The sequence below is a fragment of the Aphelocoma coerulescens genome, chromosome 8 (genome assembly GCF_041296385.1).
Source record: "Aphelocoma coerulescens isolate FSJ_1873_10779 chromosome 8, UR_Acoe_1.0, whole genome shotgun sequence".
Classification (NCBI taxonomy): domain Eukaryota; kingdom Metazoa; phylum Chordata; class Aves; order Passeriformes; family Corvidae; genus Aphelocoma; species Aphelocoma coerulescens.
In genome coordinates, this window is record NC_091022.1 from 27,523,971 (window position 1) to 27,541,267 (window position 17,297).

At 41.9% G+C, this 17,297-nt stretch overlaps 2 protein-coding genes across 6 annotated transcripts in view; one reads left to right on the forward strand and one right to left on the reverse strand.

The window, feature by feature from the left end:
- TUT4 (terminal uridylyl transferase 4) overlaps positions 1 to 2,843 on the reverse strand; it is a 44,821-nt gene extending 41,978 nt beyond the window's left edge. For all 5 annotated transcript variants that reach the window (XM_069023420.1, XM_069023419.1, XM_069023417.1 and 2 more), the window contains exon 1: positions 2,738 to 2,843. The gene's annotated coding sequence lies outside the window, so the exon portion shown is untranslated. The remainder of the gene's footprint in view (positions 1 to 2,737) is intronic.
- A 3,676-nt stretch (positions 2,844 to 6,519) lies between these two features.
- Positions 6,520 to 15,899, forward strand: GPX7 (glutathione peroxidase 7). Its single transcript, XM_069022671.1, has 3 exons — positions 6,520 to 6,752; positions 12,915 to 13,176; positions 14,955 to 15,899. The coding sequence occupies exons 1-3, from the start codon at positions 6,546 to 6,548 to the stop codon at positions 15,116 to 15,118; spliced, it is 633 nt and encodes a 210-aa protein (XP_068878772.1). The 5' UTR covers positions 6,520 to 6,545; the 3' UTR covers positions 15,119 to 15,899.
- The last annotated feature ends 1,398 nt before the right edge of the window (positions 15,900 to 17,297 follow it).

A 17,297-nucleotide genomic window follows, 5' to 3' on the forward strand; every position in this document is an offset into this window, starting at 1 on the left:
TCAGTCACACCATCTGTGTTACAACAGTTTCCCCTACTTCTCTATTTCATACGGGCTCTTAATGCTTTCATACATTTTGGTTCTGATCCTCTGTTTTACTGCAATAGTCCTTTACACCTCAGAATTGACTGCAGCAAACCCTGAAGCCAGAAGAGGGGCAGCACCTGCCCCAAATCTCCCCATATGCTTTACCGTTCATGCTGGGAGCAGAGCAGATACAAGGGAGCTCTAACTTCACAAACAAACACACACAACATCAGCACAAGCACCCGTGAGGAGACTAGGAAAACACAGTACAGCACTGCACTGGTTTAGAGCCTTTCGGAGGCTTCCAGAGGCCTCAACTGATCACAAAACTGGTTTAAATGTGGCCACACACTGCAACTCAGTTTATTCACCTTAATCTTAACCTCCACTTATGCTCAGTGCTTGTGCTAAATAAAAATACAGCAGTATGGATGGTGGCAGAGAAGCTTATCTGGATCTTGTATTTAAGCAACAGTGAGCCTTTCTTCCAAACTGGAATCCTTGAGGAAGGGATTGTCTTTGAACTACTTCATACCAGCTGCAAACCAGTTCACAAACCACAGAGAAAGCAAACAGATCTTCTACCAGTATTCCTTATGCCTATTCACCAGCATCCAGCACTTTCACTACTGAAGGAAACATGCTGAAAACCACGACTTCAGGAAAGCTGTCAAGAACACAGCCACACTCAGTGGACTGAGTCACAGTAGTTTGTAACACAAAACTGATTCCAGACTCCCGTGTGAAGCTTTGCTGACACCAAAAACTAAAATCTGAAAGTTACTTCTTGCTGGCAATAGTATTTCATGCATCAACAGAAATGAAAATAAAATCTAAGAACATCTGATAAATTGGGTTTTTTCCAAGGATTTGTTGAAACCTTAGAACCAAAATTACAAACCAAGGATACAGTATGAGTACACATGCATGTGTGTATGCATTTCTGTGAAAATAAAAAAAAGAGTAAAAATTAAATTAATGTGCATTGTTACAAAATTCAGATCGTCTTTTGTACTTCTAAGTTAAACAATTCATCAAGCAATATACAACATAGTCTTAATGTGCCAAAAGCACCAGAAATGTTGACTTTTACTGGATTGCTTCCATTGTGCAAATTAGTCCACTAAGCAAATTGCAGGATCCTTCTTTCTATGAGTTCTCAGTACAAGTCAGTACCAGTATTGCATTATTTCACTAAGATAGTGACAAAAATAAAGTTAGTTTAGTAGAAATTCTTTGTAAAGTTTAAAAAAACAGGATTATAACTAGAACACAGAATATACTCTCAGACAGTCAAACTGCCTTATGGTATCAACATAAATACAACAATCCAAATCCATTACTCTGACAAGCAGATCCACAAGACAGTTAAGAGGAGCTCCTCAGGAATATCTTGCTTTTAAGTAAGACATCTCCTGCTCCCCTTTCTTTCTCCCCATAGCAGCAATTCCCTTCAGAGGAAGGACCCAATAAACGCCCTGCACGGTGCAGATGTCCCGTGGCATCCCGCAGTTTCTTTACCACTGCAAGCTGAGGTATGAGACGAAAGTCCCAGCTGTCCTCTGTGCAAGAACAGAACACAGGAGGAACTTTCTGATCCCTCTGTGTCTATCTTCTGGGAACATATCCCAATATATGTTCTGGGAGAAGGTAATTTTATCACAAAATTAATTTTATGAAGGTTTTCACTAAAGTCAAGCAGAAAAATGATTAAAAAAAGCTCATTGCAAAATTGGTGTTTGTAAAAGAGACCTCTTACTCCTAATATAGCATCTTCTTCCAGGTACTGTAATTAAGTCATAGTTCCATGGCTGGCTTACTTTTCTTGTCACAGAAATAATTATGTCATAACTATCTGGGGTCAGACTATCCAAAAAGCACCTACTGAAACTGGGAGCACAAGTCAAAACTATAAACAACACGTATCCTCTATTTTCAAGCAAATGCAATGACTCCTGAATCCAGGGCACGGTGCTCAGGAAGCCAAGTGATGTGGAGGTGGCATGGATATAAAAAAAAATTATTAGATCCATACTTATATACAACTATCTTTTTAATGTACTAATCTACCTTAGCCTAAATCCGATTATATTGTTTCTCTGTGTGTTACGAGCTCATCCTCCTTTGATATACCCAGAAACAACCTAAAAAGCCAGGAGGCCTCAGGTAACATGACACATTCAGCCAACTGGCAAATTGCAACATATTGCAAAAGCAGCAAAGTCGTTCAGCTGTATTTGTATACAAAATAAGCCAACAAAAGAGCACAACCACGTCGGCGAAGGGATGCCTGGGTGTCACTCGAGGCAGATCGTAATCCACGGAAAGGAGAACCTCTCACGGCGGAGCGGACACGGCTCTCGAGGGCAGCCCCGCACACGGGGCATTTCCCCGCGGGCCTCGCCGACTGCGGTGGTCTCTCCCCCCGCAATATTTAATTTCACAGGGCGTGCGAACAACAAACCGCACGCACCAGCTCCGGCCCGGATGCGCCCTCGGGGGCGGCCCCGGCCCCCGCTGACCTTGGGGCGGCCCCCGCGCCGCGGACCCCCGGCGCTTCCCCCCGCCCGGGCGCGGGGCCCGAGGCCGCGACGGGCCGTCGAGGCGGGGCAGGGCTGGGGCGGGGGGCGCCGGCGCGGACAGGCCCCCCCGAGCCCGCCTCCCCTCGGGTCGCCGCCCCTGGCCGCGGGGAGCTCCCGGGCCCCGGTACCTGTGTGCGGCGCTAGCGGAGCCGGCGCGGCGCCCCCGCCATGCCCGGCTGCGGCTGCTGCAGGCCCCGACGGCAGCGGCTCAGTCCGCCCCGGCCGCCATGTCAGCGGCGCGGTGCATTGTGGGGCGAAGGCGGGCGGGAGCGCCCCGAGGGCGGCGGCGCTGCGGGGCGGCGGCGGCGGCGGGGACCGAGCCGGGCACGGTGCCCGCACCGCCCTGGCCGTGCTGCGGAGCCCCCCGTGCCTCAGAACCTCCCTCTTGCTGAGGGGGTGACGCGCCCCCCTCTCCGTCTCCCCCGGCGTTCAGGGCCTCCCTCCCCCGGTGCCCCAGGCGCAAGAGGGGACAAGGGAATAAGCAGCATGGTTTTTTCTTAATTACCCCCCAACAGCCATCCTAGGGTTTTTCCCCTTATTTCTCTTCCCACGCATAGAATCAGCAAGATTGGAAGAGCCCGTTAGGATCACCCAGTCCAACCGTGTACCCAGCACTGCCACTGTATCCCCACAGCCACTAAACCACAGCACCCAGCGCCAGGTCCAGACGCCTCCTAAACACCTCCAGGGCAACCTATTCAATGCCTGACCACTCTTAACAGGGAACAACTTTTCTCTTAGTATCTAATCCGAATCTTCCCCGTCACAGCACGGAACGATTTCCTCTGGTCCTCTCCCTGCAGGCACGGCAGAAAGGACCGGCCCCCTCCTCAGTACACCCTACTGCCAGGAGAGCGATGAGGCATCTGCTCCGCAGGCCCTGTGGAGCAGGTTAGGGCTCGATGGAGCCCGGGCCTTGATCCCCGCTTCCCCAGGGTTTCTCGCCCTCCTCCTGTGCTCGGTGGAGAAGGGAGGGTGTGCTCCGTGGACCCGGAGAAATGACTTCAGGATCCCTGACCTTGGCTATGAAGTTGGCCCCAGCAGCAGCCAGGGACAGTGGCTTGGCCAGCGTGTCTACTGGCAGATCCGCAGGTCTCGGGGGAGAAGAGCCAGCCTGCCGGCTCTTGGCAGTGCTCGACGGTGACCTAAAGGCACTGGGAAGTGCTTGTCTGAGGCAAATCCCTCTGTGATCCAGTACTACCCCTTTTTGGCAGTGAAATGTCATGTTGTTGGCACTTCCTAGCCCAGGCTAAGGAGGCCTTTCCAGGAAAATAAGGCACGTAAAAGATCAGTGTTGCACTACGAAAGGGGTTCAAAGGAAAGTATTAAAAGTAATATGAATAGTAGTGCTGGAAACACTACCTCAGGGAGACTGTGTAGGTAAACAAAAGTTGCAAAATCTGTAATACAGGATTCTATAAATACTGACAAGACATACTTCTGAATGTATTGTGAAGTCAGCACAATCCTTAGAGGTAACCTGCTTTTTTTTTTTTTTGGTTCACTTGAAGTTCACACTTTACAAAACTAGGACTGGGTAGCTCATGGGATGTAGTGCAGAGGTTTCACCTTCAGGGACGTGGGCCAGTCCCGGGCAGCAGTGACAGAAACAGCAGTGCTGCCGTGGGGACAGCTGAGGTTAACTGGGTGGTAGTTCCTGCCTATTCCAATCTATTTGACAAAGATTTTTATTAGGTTTAGTAGGCCAAAGAGTAAATTGCAAAAGTAACTAGATTATACTTGCTGCTGGATACAGTCCCCCTAGATCAACATTGAGACATGCTAGTGAGCAAACACACACCAGTTTGCAAACCTGACTGGCATATTTCCTTCAAATAGTTGGATAGACTTTAATATGAACTGGTAGTGCAGTTTGGCTCCGAAAACTTGCACCAGTATAAAGCCAACAGTCTTTGACATAGTCTCTTTCTCTGTGTTCAGGAACAATGCCTCCTTCTTTGCTGATGTTAAAGAATGTTTTATTGTAGGGAGCAATATAGAAACATGGCACTAAAAGAGGAAGCAGGGTTTTACTGCCAGCTGGCCATTATTTAAAGAATTCCAAATTCAGTGCCAGTGATCAAAACTTTCAGATTCTGGGCTCAGTCTGTAGGAGAAAATATGACTCTGAAAGCCACTAAATTTTATCTAGAAATCAGAGATGATCATCATAAAGCTGTAGGAAGTAGATTTTATAAAGTGCCTTTCTAGAGCAAAACTTGCTTCTTACATTGCAGTATGATGCCCCCTTTTTAGTCCTATACCCAAGCAACTAAAATATTATTCCTCAAAAATGTAAATGTGTATTGTAGATTTCTTTTTAATTTTTTGACAAAAAACCATAACCGCCTTATGCTGATCATCATTGGAATGATTTTTAAAGATTATTTTTAGAATTTACTAGGTTTAAAAAAATCTTTTAAAATGAATATCCCATATTAAAGCCCTGTTCCTGAAGAAAGTCTAAATCTTCTTAGATAATTTACTTTTCAAATTAGGAGATCATACTTGACTGTCATTTTGGTCAATACTAAAGCCAGGAAAGCATTCAGGAAAATACTACTTATCTGCAAAGAACTTCACATTCTCATCTCAGTGTATCTTTCCTGTAGACAGCATGGCAGAAGATTTTCCATCTATCCATCTATATATTTTAGTAGCATATTACATTATTTCTTGATGTTGGATATCTAGTTAAACTGAAATACATAAAAATGTGAAAAATCTGAAATGCTTAAAAACTATAAGTTTTTCAACTAGCTATATATGGCTTCTTCCCTTACAGTAATGCCAGTCATGCTTGAATTACCTAAGGAAATTTCATCAAAATGTCAAAAATCTACCAAAACTCTTTTTTTAAAAAAACAAACAAACAAAAAAAACCCAAAAACCAAACACAAAGTGAGATTACAAAATGTAATTTGCTCTTCAAAAGATAAATTTCCAATATGCCTTGGAGCCACTCTTAATTGTTCTCTGTAAATCACTGCATTTTGCTTTTCTTTGCCAAGATCTGTCAGAATCATAGCCATCCATAGCTGACCAGTTTCTTGGTCCAAGAAGAAATCGATGACCATCAAATGCTTTCTATTGTTGTTACTTTGTAAGTACAAATCCTTTTCTTCCAGCAGGCATAGTAGCAAACTGTACAAATGGCAGTTTTTTGCAGACAGCACAAGAATGACATCAGTGCACTGAGGCAGCGTTTTGGCTCTGAATGTCTGAGCGCTTTGATGCCAAACTTAGTTCCTGGTGCTTTATGGCCCTTTCTTGCTTGAAAACCATCTGGTGGTGTGGTTTCTCTCATCTCACACAGTGAGACCAGTGGTCTGGCCACTCACTTCTCACCAGCCAGGTGCGTGCAGAGCTGAATTTCCTGCAGGCCTGCCTGATGTGGCTGTTTTATGTGGCGTGTTGGTGATTCTGGTTTTGCTGACTGTGTGCTGTGACTCTCTTTCGGAGCACTCGCCTCAGTAACCAGTAGCAACCAAGCCACTGCTGTCCTTTGACATTACACCGTAGTTAGTACACACACACAAAAAAGCCTTTGCAAATCCATCAAAAATCACAACGACAGAGTTAAAGCAGGATCTTTAATAACACCGAGGTCATGGGTTTGATCCCTGTATGGGCTATTCACTTAAGAGTTGGACTCAGTGATCCTTGTGGCTGCCTTCCAACCCAGAATATTCTGCGATTCTGTGACTGGCATCCCACAGACTGAGCCAACTAGTGCTTTAAACCCGTAACCATTCAATGCACCACTTCCACCACGCAATGCTCCATTTCAGAGCGTGTGCATCCTCCACGGAGGCATCCCGGTGCGGTGCGGAGCGGGCAGAGCCGCCGAGTGCCGCAAAAGGCCCGTTTGCAGCAGCGCGGCGTTTGCGGCAGCGCGGCCGGGCCGGGCGGGCAGAGGCGCGGCGGCCGTGCAGCATGCTGGACCCGGAGGGCAGTGTGGAGCACCAGCCTGCCTCCTCCTTCCCCAAAGTCCTCCTCATCCCTCTAGCCATGCTCCTCGCAATTGCAGCGCTCCTGCTCTTAGCCTTTTCCGCTACGCGGCAGAAGGAGCCTGATTTTTACACTTTCAAAGTTGTAAACATCAGGGGCAAGCTTGTGTCTCTGGAGAAGTACAGGGGCTCGGTAAGTGCGGCGGGGAGGGCGGCCCCCGCCCGGGCTCACTAACAGGCAGCGCTTGCATGTCCGCGGAGCGAGCGCGGGGGAGAGCGCTCGGGGCCTCGGTGCACACACGCGTGGGCATCTGGGCAGCTCAGTCTGTGGCTGATGGAACACCGCGCTGCCCTTTAGCGAACACGTCTGGCTAACATAGGCTCCTCTTCAATAAAGCGTTTGCAGTCTAACCCCCCTGTGTGTCCGCGTCTTCTCCTACTGCAGCCGCCTGTAGACGTGGCAGGCAGGGAATGCTGTCCTCCTGCCGTTCTTGCAGCAGGATGGATTGCTTTGGATTCTGCCTACTCCATTGGAGGTTCAGGAAGTTTGTTGTCTTTGTGTAACTTACTTTTGGAGTTTATTTCTGCCTTTTAACTGCATGACTTCTTGTATGTTAATCTTACCTAAATCCCATTCCTTTTTAATGTTCTGCGTTAAAAAAAAAAAAAAGGGATTTGGTCCATGGCTGATGGAGTTAACAGATTTCACAGTAGTTTGTAAAAACATGAGAGATTACAAAGTATCAGAGTATAGTGAAATTGTAACAACATCATGCAATTTCTCTCTCGCTTTTCAGTGTGACAGCAATATGAAGAAGGGCACATAGACGTTTTTATGATGTCTTCTAAATTTTGTTTACATATTACATTAAGGATTTCTAGGCAGAGCTTTCCATACCATTTTAAAACAATATTCTTGACTATAATCATTTTTATTTCATTTCATTTCATTTCATTTCATTTTATTAGTGGTTTGATCATCTAGGAAAGATGGTCAGTACCTATGGAAGAGTGAAAAGAGAACTTAGCACACTCATTATACTTAATATTATAAACTCTTATAGCCCCTTTCACAAATTATAGAAGCTAAAATCAACATAAATCCCACAAATGCCACTCTTAGCACACAAGTGCCACATCTGTGATACAGTCAAGGCAGTGCAATAGTTTTCCTGCTCCCCAAAAAGGTGGCACCACTTCTTGCTTTCACCCTTTTTCTCCAGCTTTGTGTTTCCACTTCCTTTTTTCCCCCTCCTCAGGTGTCTGAGCTCACTGGTCCACAACAGCAGGTCACTAAAACATTGGCAGGAAGACAGAGAAGCTATATAGGGAGATGCACATTTTCTTGAGCTCAGCAGAAAGAGGTACTGGTGGATTTGGACCAAATGAGAGGTCTAAATCCTACCTGGTCAAAGTCCTCATCCCCCTCCATACAGCAGAACTGGTCCTATGCCCACTCAAATATCTGTGTTGGAGAAAAATGTGGAAGCTGTTTAATATTGAGCAATATTTGTGTTTTTTTAATGAGCTCCTTCCAAAGGCTCTGTCAATAAATCCTGTTACTGGGGCATGTTTTGTCTGTACATCATCTGCTAATCTGAATAAGCAAATATGACCTGTAGCTTCTCTATCTCAGGGCCAGAATCCACATGGAAAGGAGTTAAGGGAGAACTCAGAAGAATTCCTTACAGCCACTCTGCAGAGAGCTGGGGGTGTTCATCCCCTCTGGAACAAGCTGCAGAGCCTGGTCTGGAATCTCATGAACAGGCAGGTTCAGGGTGTGTGCTGTATCCCAGTGCTGTGGTTCCAGGCCATCCTCGAGGCACGGCCGGTTTCATAGAGGGGAGCTCTAGAGCTGTACCTGGGAAAGATAATACCACTGATTAATGGTATTCCTTGATCTCTGCTAGGCCATATGGAATAGTTTACTCCAAAAAAGTGACATTCAGCTTCTGTATGGAATAAAAGGTAGATTTGCATTCAGAGATCCTGTTAATGTTCAGGCTACCTGCTCTTTGATAATGCATGTGCACAATTTTAAAGCAAATTACGGCAATAAAACACATCCCTTTCTGTCATTATATTGTCAGAACTCAGTATCAAGATAGAAAAAGGTTAATTAAAACTCCCATTTATTTCTTAAAATAGACTTGCTTAAGTCTCCAGTTAGATAAGTAATGTTAAGGTGTAGATTTATCATAATATTTTAAAGCTATTAAAAGAAAGCAAATATTATTAAAGTACTATATGCGTGCTGGTGGTATTTTAAGGAAAGTGAGTCACTAGTTCACTCCTGGAACAATAGTCTGCTAATTGCTAAACCAGCTTTTACCAGCCTTAAGCTTTCTGGCAGATGTAGTGAAGTCATTTTCTTCAATTCAGTCACTCAGCTAATTTATTTAAATAACTACTTAATTGGTAGTCAAGAAACTAACTAGGAATTGGAACAATCCAAAGACTTCCAGAGTCTAAAAAAGAAAATTAATAAAGTCTGCTAATTCTAAAACCGCAAGAGCCGTGCTAAGTATAAACAATCAGTGCAATTCATGACTGACAGAATCCTTCTTCAATAAGTCATTATTAATATAAACTTGTGTCTGTTCAGATCATTGAAACAGTTTTTTCATAGTAAGAAAACAAAGACTGATGGATATAATTCACTTTCTATTTGAGTGTATCTTGATACGAACCACAATTACCCTCTGTTATATAGTAAAGAAAGGGAGGACTATTACCACTGAGAAAAGAGTTCCACAAGTGAAATAGATCAAAAAAACTGTCTGGTTCACTGTGTTGTGGAGAAGGCCATCCTTCTATGGTTTTTCCACACTACCATAAACTGTTGACCCATCTACATTAAAAATGAAGGGCAGCGATGATGGTTGGACAAGAATCAAGAGGATCCAAACAAGATTAGTTTTCTATCTAATCTAATTCAATAATCTTTTCTTTTATGATCTGTATCTGATATGCTGTAAGAGGCAGTATTCTTACCAAAAATAGTACCTATTTGGGAGTCAGAACTCCCAAACATCAACTGTTCCCTGCTGTGTTTATGCCTATCTTGGTGTAATGATAGCAATCTACCACCCAGCTAAGTACAGTGTGCTGGGGTGGAATTAAGCAGTGTCAATGCAGTGCCTTTGGAAATCTTGAGCCATAGGTACTATAACCATGGAAAAGCATTAGGCACTATAACAATTTAAGTATTATTTTTATACTAAATATTATTATTGAAAGGAGTGCTAGGCACTTTGGACTAGAGCTCACTGCAATCCAAGAATGTGGTGTTACTGAGTGTGGATAAATACTGAGCACAGCCACTGAATTACTGCACAAATATTGCTATTTGTTCCACGAAGGTAACAGCTCAGTGAGTTGGTGCAGTCTGACACTTGTGGCTGGTTCCTCCATCAGTCACATAGAGCCACTGTCTCTGCTGACAGGTCCACAAAGGGTTACTTGAAGCTGAGACAGATTCCTAAATCTGTCCCGGGATTTTTCCCTAAAGAAGGCATGCTGGTGTAAATATGAAGTAAAGCAAGAAGAGTTTTTTGCAGTGTTAAATAAATGAGTTCACTACTAGAATGCATGGTTTTCTAAGCAAAGGCAAGGAAAGGATTAAGTATTAAAGTAGTAAGAGGTCAGACAACAGCTGATAAAGAATTCAGCTGAAGTGAAATAATTTTTGTGAGGTCCACTGAACTGTTTGCACTGCACACTAGGTGGTGTGCTTGACTTGCACTCCTAAAGTCAGGCATATTGAACTTAAATTAAATCGTTAACAGCTGTAAGAAGTCAAAGTACAGCCTCTACATGAGAGCAAAAAGAGTGACTTTTATTAATATTTACTAAAAATAAAACACAGACCAAAAAAAATCACCACTTTAAATCACTTGTAATACCAGACACTTGAAAGATAACTCAGTAAAGATTTTTAAAAAATAATTTTAAACATTCATTGAGAAATACTATAGATCATGCAAGTTTTCGTTATATGTGTTATACATTTAAGAGGTTTGCACTATTAAGTTATGGAGTTCAGGAATGGAGAATTCAGTTACAGAGAATGCATTTTTCTAAGGAGAAAAGAGAAGCATAATGTGTCTGCCATCCCAAGAAATGCTGCGTGTAGTTTCCATCTGTTTCGGAGGAATATGTTTGGAAGTTTGCACTATTTGCACTGTGAGCTCTCAAGCCTTTCACCACCATGCCAAGTAATTACTGATTTTAAACAGCTGTAAATGAAAATAGTTGTTTCTTTTTGAGTGAATCCTTTCAAGCCCTCTTTTGACTTAAAATCAAGTAAAAGTTATAAAAGCTTGATTGTATTCACTGGCAATTCATCTTTCATATCTGTTTTAATATGAACACAATTCTCACAAAACCTTATTTCCCCCAAACCTCCAGTGATAAATTCTTACATTACCATTCTGCTTGAGATAAAGAACCAATAGAGATGAATTCAGTAAGGCGGATGAATACTTCTGCATCATGAATATTCCGAGGCTTAAAATATATTTTTAAAAGCTTCTAAAATTTCATATGAAATAACTACATGTGACTTCAGCTCTTAGTAGTACAATTTATCTTTATTTCAAACAAAACTACAGTTATCACTATGTTTGGTAAATCAGATTATTTGATAAGAACAGAACTGCCAACAGTTATTTTTTATGTCCAACATATAAATTCTACTTCAAATGCTGAGAGTCTGCAACAGGAATGCATCATAAAATTATTACCTCTTCTCTGAAAAAAAAAAAAATCTAATTATATGCCATAATTTTGGATGTTTTAGGAGACTGAACTTAAAATTTCAGGCAGAGCTCGTAAGTGTTGTCTGAATGAAAGGGATGATTCAGAGCTGAGATGGCTGCAGGTCATATTTCATATACAAGTGTACAGGGGTTGCTTAGATTGCATCCTGTTAACACACTACACCACAAAGAAGATTACACTAGCTTGTGCTTGGTAAGATTACCTGTCTTCCAGGGAAAACAGTGTCACTCCAAATCCACTTTAAATTCAATAGCTGGACTTTGATGATCCTTGTGGGTCCTTCCAGCTCAAGATATTCTATGATTCTATGATGGCCATACAGCTATACAAAGTAGAAAATACACAGAGTAAGTGTTAATGTTTAATGTTAGAGATTACAAACACCAACATCCCCTTAGCTTTTTCTTTACTTATTCCTACTCCTTTTACATATTTCCTCTTATGATCCCATACCTTACCTGGGTATGTACTTTCACATGCCAGTTTGTTTCCTGGCTTTAAAAACACTATGCACATGTAGCTGTTTATTTTTTGCTAAATGTAATGTATTTGACACACCCTCTTTCCTTAAATACTTTCGTAAAAAAGTGTTAGAATGGACTCAGTTTATGTAGAATGAGCAGCAACTTACACAAAATTCATGAGAATAGTAAAACTAAATAAGTCTAAAAATAAATTCTAAAAGTTATTTAAGGATAAAATATCTCAAAAACCAATGAAAAATTCTTCAAGGCTTTGAGGAACTGTAATATATGTTAGTTCAGAGTTAGGTCACTTTATTTTCCCAACAAATTCTGTTGTTCCTGTCTGTGGCAGCTTCTTCCCAGCTGGATCTGTGCTGGCAGATCCTGGTGCTAGTATCTGAGTGACACAATGCACATGGCATTGAACATGAGCCACTGCAGGAATGACTTTAAAGGATAGTGGGCAGCCTTCACCTCTTGGAATCACTAATTGAGGCAGTAAACCTTTCATCAAAAACTGTTGTCATTTTGCCACAACTGAGTAGATTTACTCTAGAAGTGATGGGAAATTTTACAGCCCACACTGCACAGAACAGCCCCAAATCCTGTAATTGCTTCTATTAACTTCCAGGTCAAGACATCTACACTAGCAGTGATAAATGGATCAGCCAGTTCAGTATGGGCACCAAATTCTGTGTAAGAAAAGATGCTGCAGAACAGATGCTTCACAGTAGATAAATAAACAACAAAAAATACATTGATTTACAAGTTTCTTTCATTTAACTTAGTATATCTTAGCTGGATGGTCACTTCTTAAATATCTTTAAAAGTTGTCCAAAAGGCAGAATGGAGAAATACATATTCTCTGTAAACTGAAAATTAAGATTGCTTAGCAGTTGATTGATTATCTTAATGCTTGCCAAAGAGGAATACATAAAAGAAATATTAAATCTTCCTTTTGTGAATAGAACTCAATGTAGTTTCAAATATGTGTTCGGTCACAGTTCCCTAGACATTATTTCTTTTTTGTAAATAATCTTCATTCCAGTCTACCTGTTGGAAAACTGACATGTGCAGCACATTTTAAAATGTGCTCTCTTGTTCTTCAGGTGTCTCTAGTTGTCAACGTTGCAAGTGAATGTGGGTACACAGACAGCCACTACAAGGCCTTACAGCAGCTGCAGAGAGACCTGGGCCCATACCATTTCAATGTGCTGGCATTCCCCTGCAATCAGTTTGGGCAGCAAGAACCAGACACTAACAAAGAAATTGAGAGCTTTGCACGAAAGACTTACGGTGCCTCCTTCCCCATGTTCAGCAAAATCACTGTCAGTGGAGCTGGTGCAATTCCTGCCTTCAAGTACTTAATTGGTGAGTAACCTGGAACACTGGAGGGTTGTTTCTCCAGCATAGAATTCCTCTGACACAAAATACCATCCAACAGAAAAAGGAGATCTATAACTGAGTTCACAGAGTTGTCAGGCTCAAGGAGGTCAGAAGTCATGTAGTCCCCCTCCTGCACAAGGCAGGATTTCTCTTTGTTGCCTTTTTCTTACCTTCCAAAAAGACCTCCAGAGATGAAGACACATCAATAGCAGATGTCTTGTAAAAGCTGGTCCAATAAACCTCTACATGGAATACAGGCCTTGAAATACTCTCTTCTACGCATACAACACCCTGACCTTTTTCCACTTACAGCCTCATAAGTGCTCCTCCTGTGACATGAGTGCTGCAGGTTGGGTTTATAAGACTCATCTCTAGAGCTGTAGGATAAGTGGAAGCAAAGCACCTCACAATTTACTTCAACAATCAAAAAGTGAAACCAGGCACTAGACGATGTCCTTGAATACTCCCTTCCTCATTCCTCCCCAAGCACTGGAACAGCCCTACTGTACAGTTCCTCCAGTTCCAGTCTGCCTTATAGCCAGCACTGAGACCAGAAGAGGTTTTGCTGGTTCTTACCAGCCAGCTGACAAGATATACTGTAAGGCAGGATGTTCTCTATCAAGGCACTACTTTTCTTGCACTGTACAAATGCTTTGAATACCATTTAAATGCTAAATTAAAATGTCAATCTTAACCCAATGTGAAGCAAATGTCTTTCAGCAATGAAATATAGTAAAGCCCAATGTGAGACAGTATCACCTGAGCTGCATTCTGCAAGGACCATATCCCTGCTGCTTCTCTCCAGCACCACAGTGTTCTCCCATATACCACTGAATTTAAAGGAGTGTGGATATTATTTTTGGCTACCTCAAGCTCACCTCCTTCCAGGTGTCTGTAATGGATCACTCTGCTAACGAAACTTCCCTGTAATCCTCTTCACATCCTTTAATCTCTGTTTTGCCCAGGAGAATTGTTCCTGCAGACATGTCCCAGGAAATTTGCAAAACTTCTGTTTCCCCACTGGCCTGCCTGCAGAGGGAGGCTGCTGGAGGCTGGGTCTTTATTCAGCACAATGACAACATAGTTAAAAGTGTAGGTCTGGCTGTGTCTTGATGATACTTTGAAATAACTTCTGATTCCTTAGGAGGTTTGCCCAGTGTAAAATCAGTGGGGAAAAAAGGTGCTAATTTGTCTGCAGCATCTGTACTTGTGCTTTTAGTGGGATGAGGTTCATGGCCTAATTGAAAGTCCTGTAAATTTTGTTAGTCACATAGCAGAATAGCAAAGGGTAAGAGTGTGGGTCACGTAAAAGAGTATGTGACCAGGAAGGGGAAAACTAGGAGAGGAGAATTAGGTTTCCACCTGGAATGATTACTTTGTTATTTCTTCTGGATAAGCAAGTAGTCAGTCCTGGTACAGCTATATTGTTATGCCAAATTCAATTTTCCTATCAGTGTTCAGCTGTGTCAGGTATATCTGTATAGCACAGCCACACATACATATCCCCTCACACACTTCAGCACTGATTGTTGTGCTTTCTCCGAGCTTAAGCTCCCCTGTTTCCATTAGTCTCCAAGGGACTACTGCCTAGTTAAAGCTGTCTGTCAGAAAATTAATCTTATTCAGTCTGAACTTCCTCTTAATTTTACATTCCTTCTTCCTCTGAGAGGTTAATCATCAAATTGACAAGAACAAATGTCAGGAATTGGCTAACGTGTTTTTCTAATATTTAACTTCCCTCCCCCCTCCCTCCCCCCCCGTAGATTCTACAGGAGAAGAACCAACTTGGAACTTCTGGAAATACCTGGTGGACCCCAATGGAAAAGTAGTAAAGGCCTGGGACTCCACTGTCTCTGTTGAAGAAATAAGACCCCATGTTACAGAACTTGTAAGGAAAATCATCCTAAAGAAGAAAGATGAATTATGACTTTCATCATAAAAATCCCAGCATGCCAATTGCATCTTCACTGAGAATAAGGGCTGGACTTTTTCTTTTCACATTCCAAAAGAGAGGACATGGGGAGAGGAAATTATGACCAGTTGAATCTGTATTCACCATCCTAAGAATGTAGAAAACAGCAAGTTAGCACAGCCAAAGTAATTTAATATTTTTCTCCAACTGAATTCAGTTCAAGTTTTCTAGAAAAGGAGAAATCTTCAGCAATTGTTTCTTCCCCAATTCAATTATTAGTTGTTGGTAACACTATAGGAAATCAGTTCATGTAGGAAGAAAGATCAGAATAATGAGAATGTCATAGCTGGGATCTCCCTGATATCTACAAATCTGTTGTCATATTTTGATTGCAAACTGAATAAAATAAAGAGCAAAAATGGCATGATTGGCTTAAGGCATGTGCTAGGAAGAGGGCCAAAACAGATAGCTTCTGACTAGGCAGAATTTGCATGTTCCAATTACCACAGCCAAACACAGCTAATTTCATGTGTCTAGAAAGTTTAGAAGGGAACAGGGAAAACACATCTATAAAGCTTAAATGAAAGAAATATGAAGACAAAGTCTCTATAAAAATTCTCCAGAAGCTATGAGAACAATTTCTGCATTTTTTTGCCAAGTAAAGGTTATCAGATGATATTTAAATAGTCATTTGAATATCTGTAAGACCAAAGCCTACATGAAATGGCTATTTCTTTCTTCTATTAGCATGTTACCTTAGAATTACTCTCACCTCATAAAACTGATGTTAAATTTATTTTCCATTTTATAACACTATCCAATTTTGCTGCATATACAGACAAACATCAATCAAAAATATTTTTTCCATGGAAATAACTTTACAAATATTTAATTCTTGGATAATGTTACATAGTTTAATACCACTTTAGTGTTACAAATGCTTAATGGCACCTTTTTCAACTCTAGCAGTCAGGCATCTGCTCAGACTTCAGAAGTCCCTAGCTTATGCTAAAATAACACTAACATTTGCAGCCTCATTGTTCCTTGACAGAAACCCTTTGAAAATCTTGTCAGGAAGAACTCTTTATCTCAACAAAAACCCAATGTTCCCATCCTCTTAACCTCAGGATGCCTTAAGAAGAATCTAGTTTTTCCAACTGCAGTATTATTGACAAGTGAAAGCCTTTTTTGTGCTTTCTGATGCTCTTTCAAGTAGCACAAACAATGCTTATCCATAGAGTTGTCAGGGCCCATGTGTACAAATAAGCCTTAATTGACATGACCATGGTAAGGACTTTTTCCAACTCCTCACTGCCATTAGAGCTCTCCAGTGTCCAGACAGGCTCTTGTTGAAAACAAAGGCAAATATTATGGCATGTCCAGGCTTGCAGAACAAGAGAGGAAAGAATACTGACTGGACTCATTCTGTGGAGCTCTCTGCAGAAGTAAGAGCTCCAGGTACTTTAGGATTTCAGGAAGAACATGAAAGGCAGAGATTATACTGTACAAAACAATCTCAAATTGCCTGAAAGAAGCTGAGAGCAAGGTTTTTTAAGTTTTAGTGAAAAAATAAAGGGGGGGGGTAGAAGAGAGAATAAAAGGAAGTAGTAATAGAAGAACAGAAGTAAAAGGAGAAATCAAGTAAAAAGGAAGAAATGAGAAGGAAATGAAAATAGAGTTTACAGCCAAATAATCATTGGGACAGACAGTGCATGGAAATGTTCAAGTCTGAACACTGATACAAATGGGTATGTTCCAAGCTCTATCAGCTACTTCTCAGTTGAACTGTAACTTAGGAGTGCAGAAAATTGGTGCTTGTGGCAGTGAATATCTGTATTTTCCTCCTCTGATGGTGAGAGAAGTGAACTCTATGCCTGATTCAGTCATCTAGTCTATTCTTACATGGATCACTCTAAGACAATGGTTGCTAAGGATATCACAAAGAAAGGAAAATCAGGCCCAGCTGATACTGTGCAGGGACAGAGAATCCAACTCTTAGAAAAGGAGGTCTTTATTACTCCACAGACTGTTTCTCTTTTCCTCTTTTATCTCCTTTGATACTAATGCAATGCCCCAGCACGCTGTTAGCAAGTGCTGCAAGGCTTAAAATTTTCTCCTTCAAAAGTTTGTTTCTATTTTATATCTGAAGCCTGGATGAGACCAAACCAGGCTATGAAAAATATTTTAAGCCTTT

What these genes read in the sequence shown, in the direction of transcription:
- GPX7 (XM_069022671.1), top strand. Translation starts at nt 6,546, where the DNA reads ATGCTGGACCCGGAGGGCAGTGTGGAGCACCAGCCTGCCTCCTCCTTC. An exon ending in TGGAGAAGTACAGGGGCTCG is followed by an intron (nt 6,753 to 12,914) that starts GTAAGTGCGGCG and finishes CTTGTTCTTCAG; the next exon opens with GTGTCTCTAGTTGTCAACGT. An exon ending in TGCCTTCAAGTACTTAATTG is followed by an intron (nt 13,177 to 14,954) that starts GTGAGTAACCTG and finishes CCCCCCCCGTAG; the next exon opens with ATTCTACAGGAGAAGAACCA.